At 30.9% G+C, this 11,228-nt stretch overlaps 1 protein-coding gene across 1 annotated transcript; it reads right to left on the minus strand.

Annotated features, from left to right (window-relative positions):
- LOC109348826 (protein LIGHT-DEPENDENT SHORT HYPOCOTYLS 10-like) lies at positions 3,134-6,132 on the minus strand. Its single transcript, XM_019589400.1, has 2 exons — positions 5,441-6,132; positions 3,134-3,409 (listed from the first exon to the last, which is right to left on the minus strand). Exon 1 carries the CDS (start codon positions 6,010-6,012, stop codon positions 5,461-5,463), a length of 552 nt encoding a protein of 183 aa, XP_019444945.1. The 5' UTR covers positions 6,013-6,132; the 3' UTR covers positions 3,134-3,409; positions 5,441-5,460.

Below are 11,228 nucleotides of genomic sequence, written 5' to 3' on the forward strand. Positions count from 1 at the left end.
GATTTTCGCCCAACGTTGAGAGTGTGACAACTTTTGAAGACTTGGGTTAAAATCTGGGGTCCATAAGAAAAGCCTTAGGAAACTAGGTTTTAGATCACATGCCTCTACAACACATACACTTCTCATATCATCAATTGAGGAAAAGGAAAAATCATAGAAACCTTTCCCTAGAGAGACCATGTTCCATTTCCCAATCGTGTTCCACAATAAAGTGAGCTTTGCTTTGAGATCTACAAACTTAATGGGTGTATCTCCTTTAGAAAAGATGAGCCTACAATGGAGATGATTCTCACATTTTTGTAGCCATGCTTGAAAATCTTCTTCAGGAATTTTTATTGTTATGGCATCACCTTTTATACAAGCTTGAGGGAGTTGTGAAATAGCAATGTCATAAGAGTTTTTTAATGCTTAAGCAAAGGATTTCGTTGAAGGAGCTGGTTTATCTTGTTGGATTGTTGGGATCGAATCCATTTCACCAAGAAAACTCCATGGGGTGGAAATAAGGATGACAAAAATACTCGATCTTTGGGTACTAATAATAATATTTACAACATGTGCACGCAATAATAGCTTATAGGTGGGAATATGTATTATGATACTCACTTCATGGATATCCACATATTTATAAACTTATTTTATAATTAAATATTTTATATAATTTATACTTTATTAGTACAATTTTAAGATTATATTATATATTTTATTATTATTTCATAATACGTTTTACTAATTGGACTATAATCATAAACTTGTCATACACATATCTTACTATTCAAAAATATATAATTAAAATAAAAAATCTTTTGGGTACTCGTAGATATCCACTATCCACTTGGATATCCATAAATAGTGCAAGTATAAGTATGGATGAACATTATCTATGACTCTCTTGCCCGCCATCCTTAGGTGAAAATGAGTGGGAAAGTAAAGTTTGAGTTATTAGGCTGTTGAGTTAGATAAATAAATAAAAACTTTGACTATGAGGTTAGTGATTTAGGTTTTAAAAATTAGGAAACTAAATAATAATTATATATTATAATCAAACAGTCTAGCCTATTCGGCCTAAAATGTTTTTTACACAGTTTGAAGCCTAATTTATTAAGGCAAGCAAACTTTCAATAAACTCTTATCTTTTTTCAAATGGTCCAAGTCATGTCGGGCCTATAGTAAGCTACGGCGCATGGCGCATGGCGCATACCATCCATTAGTAATAGTTAAGTGTGTTTAGTGCACCTTCTAAAATTAAAATGAGTTAGGATCATCGGAATAGAGATCATCTAATCTAAATGGTGTTTCACTTCATGTTCCAATCCAATTAGAATATTTCATTTTATTATTTTTTGCTTTGAAAATTTTTCTTTTATCCACGTGTCAATATATTTTTGGCTTGAGACAGAGAATGAGACACTATTGAAAACAGTTGATCCCCATATGGATTATCTATATTAATAGAGAGGTAAGTGATCACTTTTTTACTTATACATAGGGATAAAAATGTCATATTGTTATATCTTAAGGATAAAAGTTCAAATCATATTACCATTTTTCTTTTATTTTAGGTGTACTGGTCTCTTCAAGGAGAGCATCCTAACTCAATTAAAATACATTTTGAAAAAATATTAGGTTAAAAACAGCATTAAGTTTTTGTATAACATTCATGCTTAAATTTGGGAATCATTTTTTATTACAAACAAGTCTTTTTTCTTATAAATAAAACTCTAAGGTGATTAAAATTATGAGGCCCTAGCCTATAATTAAAGCCTATAAAGGGCTTCAAGAAAAAGTTTTCTACATTGTTAGGAGGGTCAGATCCTCTTCATGATATAGGAGAATCACGACTAGAGTTTAAACAAGATGGATTTATATGTTTCCAGGGAAAAGTAATATGAAGTGGCTCATGCACTTTCATTTTTTATACTGACACATATTCAGTAATCAAATTATCAATGATGACGAAGAAGAAAGCATTGATATAGTGGTTTAAGGTATCACTAGATTTTTATAACGATCAAAAGATAAAAAATTTAATTCATATGTGTGACACTTATTGGGAGAAGTATTCATGCACCCACAGAAAAATTAGTTCCTTACCAAATGAGAAACAATACCCTTAGTAATACCAAAAAATTATCATTATGTGCTTATCATGTTATAACTTACGTCATTAATTTCTAAAATAAGCCTCTAAAATATACAAATAACACCAAATGAAGTATTGTTTTTGTGTCCATTGACAATAGTGTTAAGTTAATTTAATAAATGTGCATTTTTTTCATATAATAAGTGAAATGATTAGAAGAGCATGCAAGAAAAGCTATTTCATAGTTTTGTTGTGAACTAGTAGCTAAAAATTGAAACTATGACTATCATTGGTGTTTTACATTGTACTTCATAATAGTAATTATCTTTGTAATAATATTGTGAGTTTGAAAATCTCCACAACAAATGACTATGGTTATTGTTGCATCAACCGTATTTTCATTCAAACAACAAAAACAACATAACTGTAACTAATTCAAAAAGCTACCTATTATGAGTGAAAGGAAAAATGTCACATATAAACAGTTTTACTTACGTGACAGGTGAAGAAAGTTAAAGCAAAAAATAGATTTAATATTCAATTTGGTCCTTATAAATTTTAATGTGTACCATTTTGAGCTCTAAAAATAAAAAATTCAAGCTAGTATTTAAAGGTAGTAAACATAGGTCAAAATAAACACCATCGTGGTCTTTATATATTTTTCGGGACTATTTTTAGTTTTTTTAATTTTCAGGACCAAATTAGTACATGCAAAAATGTAAAGGGAACCATTTATATTTACTACAACAAAAATCCACATAGCTTAATTTTGCAACAATTCTTAAGATAACAGTCTCTCTGGAACATTTTCAGCACCATGCATCATACTTGAAGTCCAAGAACTTCATTAAGAAAATGAAATTATGCCCCTACTAATTCATCTGTTCAAAACCAAACTCTTTCAATATAATACCTAAAATGCAGTAATTCATTTATTAATAGCCATATGGTACTAATCAAAGATTTGTGAAAGGCCATTGCTGATGCTTAAAAGAGCAGCAACAAAAATGCTGTTTTTGCATTATATAGATATATAGATAGAACAGTAGAGTGTAAAGCTAGATATTCTAGCTTTTTCTATTTTGGAGAAGTTTCATATATTATAAAGAGTTACAAGGTTGCTCTAACATAAACTTAAGATTTAATTACTTAGACTAAACTGACTTATAAAAAGGATTATTCTAATATTGTTCTTAAGTAGATACATGCTGACATATAACTGTTCTTTCTGTTTTGTTCCAAGAAGCAGAAAGATATATAATATACTCCTACCACATGCTCTTTCAAAGTGCCAAATCTTCCCTATCCAATAATCTTGTTCATGTGGCCCTGCATATAAAGATTATTCAACAAGGAAATTGTTATCTTTCAAAGTTATTTGGACTGAAATTTTTACCTACATAATCAGAGTGAGAATTCACTAAATATCAAAATTCGGTGGCAATTATATCTTGTCATTTCCAGTAGCTTAACTTAGCCTTTGGATGTCTGCAAAAAAAATATATGCATACCAAGTAGCAGGATTTTCTTTCTGAGAAATTACTTTCAATGTAGCTATGTTTTAAATTTGTAATGTGTCCACAATTGTGTTGAAATGTAACTGTGAATACTTCCCAAAATGTAATATTGTGGCTAGAATTGCAATTAGAAATAGCAATTTAAAACAGTGCAATTTAGTATTCAGCAAACCAAAACTCTTTAACCTCACATAAAAACTTGCTAAGACAACAATTCAACAAATTAGAGAGAATTCAGTTGAGTTAGAATTATGGTAGCCCTGATAAAATATAAAAGATTCTCCCCCGTTTAACTTCTAACATTTAATGCATACGGATTAACATATTTGTTAAATGTGTCAATTACTAACAGGAAAAAGTATTAATGTTTCTGGATTTCCTAAAGCAGATAATACATAATAAGTGGAAAGTGTCATAACGGTGATCTAATTCACGATGCTCCAACCTTGTAAAGTCTGAAAATAGTATGTGTATATATCTATATTTTCGTAAAGGAATAAGTTATTTCTAAAATTTGAACTTATGACCTCCTAATCATAAATTATCTTATTGTTTTATTAACTCAAATATGAAAGCACACTAAATTAGGAATTAAGGGAATAAAAGCAAGGAAAACACATATTAATGGGGTTTAGCCCATGTGACCTACGTCTACGCGGAACATAGTTTTTTCTACTTCTATTTGGCAGAATGACGTACTGTTGAACACAGGTATTGGTAACGTATATATTTTCCTTTTATTCTATATAATACAAAGTTCCCATTTAATTAAATTCCTGTCTCTTTCTTCTCTTCTTTTAGAAAATATATTTTTTAGATATTTTCGGAGTTCTTTAAAATTATGCTGATAACATATAAAATAATACAAACAAATACAATACATATAATTAGAATTTATAGCGACCCTCGATCATCTTTCACCCATAAGTATATAACAATGTACTTAAAAAGTCACGAAAGACAAACAAAAAGGGATGTCCAAGAACACACTTGTCTCATCTCAAGCACAACTAAGGACCAGATTTAAGCATTCTAAAATAATGGCAAAAAATGAACATATAAACCAACGTGTTTAAGTGAATAATGAGACACAAAAAGATAAAAAAAATTATGTTTTTGAAGCTACACCTCAATTCTAATGTAACAAAATTTTCTATGGACCACAGACTATGCAGAATGTTATGAAGGACTCAAGGACGATTATGTTTTAATTTCTTTTGGTTAATGTATTTGTTTAAATAATAGAAGAGTGAAATCGAGTATATATGTTTTAGCTTAGCTAGTCCCCTACGTCATATTTGTGTATGTAAAATGACATGCAACGTATGAAAGATGAAGTTCATATAGCCATGGGGAGCATAAGAAATCTAGCAGAATCAGAATAGGCCCAAAATTAGCATAAAGTAAACACCTGAGAGTATTTAATTAGGGAAATAGAAATAAGGGTGTCTTGAATTATAGGAGAGAGAAAGAGAGAGATGGAAAAAATACACTGTTCTTTCTACTCCAATCATTACTCTTACAGCCTTTAGCTACTAAAATATTCTTTAAGCAAACGGCACACAAGTTCTAATCTGATAAATTCAAAAGTAGGGTTTTTACTATGCTTCTAGGGTTTTGCATACTACAAATGCTATCTCCATACTCAACATTTTTAATTAGCATATGTAGTTATAAGGGCTTTCAATTTCCCAATTCTATTATCAACTATTATAATGGATGATATTGTAATCTAATCAGTATATATTGCTAGTTTAGTTTAAAATTGGGTTGAAGCTAACCGTATGAATCAAGTTATAAAGAAACAATTATAGGCACCATATATATAATAAGATAATTTTACCATCCATTTTATATATCATCTCAAGAAGCCAATTGTTTGAAAGCTTTTGCACTTTGACTCCCCTTAATTTGGTTTCTCTTCTTTTTCTTCTTCTTATATGGAATCCCTCTTGCCTTCCCCTGGCACTCCTTTACCTCACGGAGGTAAAGCCGAATTGCTCCACTTCCAAATGGATTAGTTTCTGGCAATCCACCGTGCTCCTCATAGGCAGCTCGGAGCCGTCCGATGAGGGCATCGAGACTGCCCCAAGCCTGCCTAAGAGGACACGCGCAAGGTGCTGGAGGCGCCGGTTGACCAAAGAAGATGCAACTTTGCAGGTGGACCTTGGTCTTCCCAAATTGGTCAAGGTACCTAAGGAACTCTAGGACATGGTTGAAGTTGCACTGAGAGAGTGGAACTGGAGGGCTCTGATTGTTCAGGTACTGGCCAAAGGTGTTCCAATCTCTCTTTTTTTGAGACTCATACCGGCTCAGTGGTTGTGGTTGCTGATGTTCATGTTGTTGTTGATTGGAGGGAGCTTGTGATGAAGATGAGGATCCATGAATTGAACTATTTTGCATTTGGTTAGACATGGTAACTGTGTGAAGTTTAGACGAATAGGTAGTAGGGGTGTGTAGTTATTGAGAAGACAGAAATATCAGGAAGATTGTGAGTGGGAATGAGGTAAAAGAATATGTGTTAGTGCAGTGGAGAAAGATGAAAATAACCGAGAGAGATTATATGTTCTCCCCAATTCTATGTCCCGCGCCAATCATATATTGTCACATAAATAAAAAATTAAAAAATAAAATATAATAAAAAGTAATATTTTGATTGACCTAAACTAGGAAATAAAACACTGTTAGGAACAGATAATCTCCGTGAGAAAATCACATCTACGGAGGAATGGTGTCTTTTTAGAGGACATTTCATGGGCCCTATCAAGGTGCTTTTGTTCTCCTTTTTCTTCCTTCTCCTCTATCACTCTTAGATTTCTGTTTTTTCTACTTTTTAATCTACTAGCTATAGCCTTAAACTATACTCATATATATACAAATATATATAAAGGTGGATTCACTTACTCTAATTATAAAGAAATCCAATGCTTTGAATTAGTGAGTAGATATAAACTATTAGATGTCCATAAAATTAATAATTATGATAGAGAGTAAATTTAAAAAACTTACTCTTAGAATAAGTGGATTCATACTCATATATATATATATATATATATATATATATATATATATAAATATAAGAAAATAAACATATGTGTTATTATATAGGAAATGAAATGAAATAATCAATCAGTTAATCACACTATTATCATCATTTTCACAATGGGCATTATGAGCAATTGAGAATGGTTTGGATATATAGGACCCTCTTTTCATGATTTGATTTTGTCTAATTTAGTGGAAGCCAATTAGAATTTGTTTACATCATTACTCGGTGACTTTTGGTGCTTATAGTCCAAGTCTTGCTTCATTTAAAAAGAAATTGTGTGTGTTGTGCAAGTATAATGTGTCTATATGCATACATTATTGAAAAGCATATAATTTAGTCCACTAATCAACTTGATTACCTACAGTACTGTTTGGTGACTGTTGAGCAAACACAATTGATAAAGTTTATTCTATTTAGTGTAGAAATTTGATTGGAAATCTTAAAATAATGAATAATATTGATTTCAAGTTATCATCTCAAAACAAGATGTTGATCAAGTGGTGGAAGGTTCAATTGACTCACCAATTATCTTATTAGGTCCAATGTTCGATTCTTGAAAGCGATATTTATTTGGAAAGTTATCTGTACATTCAAGCGAGATTAGTTATTTATCTATAGAGTATAGAGTATGAAAATATCGTTGATTATAAGAAAAAAACTGAATAATAATAATAATTACTACTCCCCTGAGTTATCATCTCAAAACAAGATGTTAATCAAGTGATATAATGTTCAACTAACTCATCAATTATCTTATTAGGTCAAATGTTTGATTCCTTAAAGCAACATTTTCTTAGAAAGACATTCATACACCCAATTAAGATTACTTTTTTAACCATAGGTATGAAAATATCTTTGATTACATAAAAAAACATTAACGAATAATACATTCCTTAACTAAAAAATAAAAATAATTAGTACTCCACCAACATATTTAAAAATTAAAAAAACATAGGCTGAATAAAAGGGTAATAATGACCCACAAATTTAATGGTGTTATTAAATTGCTTGTAGTTATTGTTGTTGAGATATATTAATGGTCAGCATTATTTGTGAGAAAGGTCTTGTTTTCTTTGTACATAGAAAAGTTTGTTGGTTAATTGGTTGTTTGTATCTTTAAGGCTCTTTTCAAAGTTTTCTTGAATGAGTATAAAATGTATGAGGTACTAGAGGTACCTCTGAACCCTGCTTACAAATTTTCAGCTCTACATGTCAGGTTTTGAGAGTACATGTCCATGCATGAATTGACAAATGGTTATTATGATGCCTTACCCCCAACATTTAAGCAGTAACCTTTTGATACAAAAGTGATTCATGTTACAATTGCCCTATCACTGAAGGTTGAATTTTGTAGAGAAAAATAATTAAAAGAGGATGATAGTATATAACACTTCGATTGTCTTTTCTCTATTATCAAGTATATTCTTTACCATTTTGGATAATGAATTAATCTCTTTCGAGATATATATGGTTGTCCCTCCCAACAAATGTTACTCCTAGTAATTGAATAATCATTTATTTTTTGTCATTTTAAGAATCTAGTAGAGTATTTACACTACTAGACCAACATCTTATTAATTCTTCAATATTTGATTAACTAAATGATAAACCATATTATAAGTACAACGCATTTTGTTTAAAACAACTTTACATAGAATAAACAAACATACTTCAAACGTGTTTTAGACTTCAATTATATTTTATCATATCAAATCTAGTAACGAATAAATCTAAATCACTAAGATTGATTGTGGCATATATATGTACTAGTTAGTAGTCACCTTTACCCTCTACATAATATATTCAAATCTATAAAAGAAATATAATGTAAAGTAGCTTAGTATATGTAGAGATTAAATCACACGCATAGGATTCATTAAATGAGTGAATAAGAATCTCCCTATCTAAAACATATATAGAACCTAGCACAGAATTCTATTTTAATTAAAGCAAGTAACCCATTGAAAGAAATTATGCTCAAGAGGTAGGATTCACTATATGCATCTAAACATACACATTCCAACTAAACCTACAGCTATGTCAACCAAGTATATAAAATTTTCAATTTACAACAAAAAAAGAAACATTTGGAAGTTGAGGATGGGGAAAAGGAAAGCCATCTTCATGTTTATCTTCAAATCAATCAATTATACATAATTTCATGTTAGAACAAAAAAAGAAACATTTGGAGATTGAGGATGTGGAAAAGAAAAACCATATTCATGCTTATCATCAAATCAAAGAATAAAAGTAAACAAGACCCTGAAAAGAAATATTGTTAAAAATTAGAGAGACATCTTTGTTGTGATGATTCATGACTTCCTGAGATGCCTCTAACGCATTATGGTGCTTGTTGAAGTTTTGACACTGCCATGTATATATATATTTGGACCAGTTGCAGATTTTGGCCTCTTCATGAGCATAGTAAAAAAATTATATGTAAACTTTGTATTAAATAGTTGAAGCAAGAGAATCACTTCAATTATCCACAGACTAAAGTGCAAGATAAGAACCTAGTCCTCAATATGATGATGCACATGGAGTAAGTTTTGTCATGGAAGTCATGTGTAAATGGATCTTAAGAAATTATAGTTTTCACATCATAATAATAATTATAGATTACCTCTGTCCATGGCGACACGATCCTCCTTTTCTGATGTTGTGTGTTGTTCTTTATCAATATAGAAATTCTTCTATCTCTTTCCCTTTCTTTATATGCTCTTCCTTATTTATGGCTAATAGAGCAACATTTGTGGGCAGAGATTGAGACTATGTTTAAAGTCTTTTTCTGATAAGTATAGTGCTTCCATCAAGCACTATATAGACTTTTTTCCAAGAGTCTTACCATTTCATTCACAACACTCCAATTCAAGAGTTATACTTATTCAAAACAAAATAGTATATATTTTCATGTCACAAGAGGCATTCTTACATTCCCCACTTGTCTCATGTGATAATACAATTTATGATATGATATATATCTAACATAATACGCATAATGAGAATATGTTTTCCATATTCATTACATTACAAGTCATGATTAAAAACAAGAACTAATAAGAGTCATGACGAGTGTACATCATTTATTCGATATAGTCCCTTCCATGTACTACTATATTAGCCTTAATCCTAACATGACACATTAAAGAGAATCATATAATAATGTATTTAGAAAGAAAATTTTATTTTCAACATTATCATTGATAGGTACATAATGTAAAAATAAAATATTAATCAGAAACTTAAATATTAACGAGCTCGAAGTGTCAAAATATTGAGACTTTATTAATAACATAATGTCCAACATTCATTCGCAAACATAATACTCATATTTGTTACATGACTAGTAAATATTTTGGGCGTTAACCCTTTCATCAAAGGGTCTACAATCATAAGGTTAGTGCTAATATGCTCAATTGACACTCTAAGTTTCTAAACTTCTTTTTTAACTGCAAAGTATTTCACCTCCATATGTTTAGCACTTTTGGAATACTTGTCATTTTTAGAAAAGAAGACTGTTGCAGAATTATCACAATAAATTTTCAGCAGCTTGGCAATACTATCGACAACCCCAAGTCCTGAAATAAAGTTATGTAGCCATTTAGCATGAACTGTGGCCTCAAAGCATGCCACAAATTCAGCTTCCATAATGGATGCAGCAATGACAGTCTGTTTCTCACTCTTCCATGAGATAGCTCCTCCAGCTGATAAATACACATAATCGAAAGTAGACTTTCTTGAGTCTATGCATCCGGCAAAGTCTGAATCTGAATATCCAATCACCTCAAGGTGATTTGATCTCCTATAAGTAAGCATGTGATCCTTTGTAACTTGTAAGTATCTCCGAACTTTCTTTGTAGCTTGCCAATGTTCTATACCAGGATTACTCTGGTATCTTCCTAACATTTCAACTGCAAAATTAATATATGGTCGCTCACAAGTCTGAGCATACATTAAATTCCCAACTATAGATGCATAAGGAATTTCTTCCATTTGCTTCCGTTCCAAATCATTCTTTGGACATTGCATCATACTCAAATGTCTCCTTTCTGAATTGGAACGGGAGATGTTGAACATTTATCCATTCTGAATCTCTTTAAAATTTTGTTAATATATGCTTTCTGAGACAAACCTAAAAGTCCATGTGATCTATCACGAAATATTTCTATTCCAATCACATAGCTTGTCTCACTCATATCTTTCATTTCAAATTTTTTTAGAGAGAAACATCTTAGTCTCATTTAAAAGACCAAGATCATTAGTTGCAAGCAAGATGTCATCAACATATAGAACCAAAAAGATAAACTTACTCCCACTAACCTTTAGGTATATAAATCGATCGACAATATTTTCCTTAAACCCAAAGGATACAATAGTATCATTAAACTTAAGATACCATTATTGTGAAGCTTGTTTAAGTCCATATATTGATTTCTTAAGTTTAGACACCATGTGTTCTTTTCCCTTCTCTATGAATTCCATTGGTTGATCCATATAGACCTTTTCTGTTAAATCCTCATTTAGAAAGGCGGTTTTCACATCCATTTGGTGTAACTCCAAATCATAATGAGCCACCAATGCC

This window comes from Lupinus angustifolius, chromosome LG01, assembly GCF_001865875.1.
Source record: "Lupinus angustifolius cultivar Tanjil chromosome LG01, LupAngTanjil_v1.0, whole genome shotgun sequence".
In the NCBI taxonomy this organism is placed as follows: domain Eukaryota; kingdom Viridiplantae; phylum Streptophyta; class Magnoliopsida; order Fabales; family Fabaceae; genus Lupinus; species Lupinus angustifolius.

Excerpts from the sequence above, each read along its gene's own strand:
- LOC109348826 (XM_019589400.1), bottom strand. The coding sequence starts at position 6,012 with ATGTCTAACCAAATGCAAAATAGTTCAATTCATGGATCCTCATCTTCA.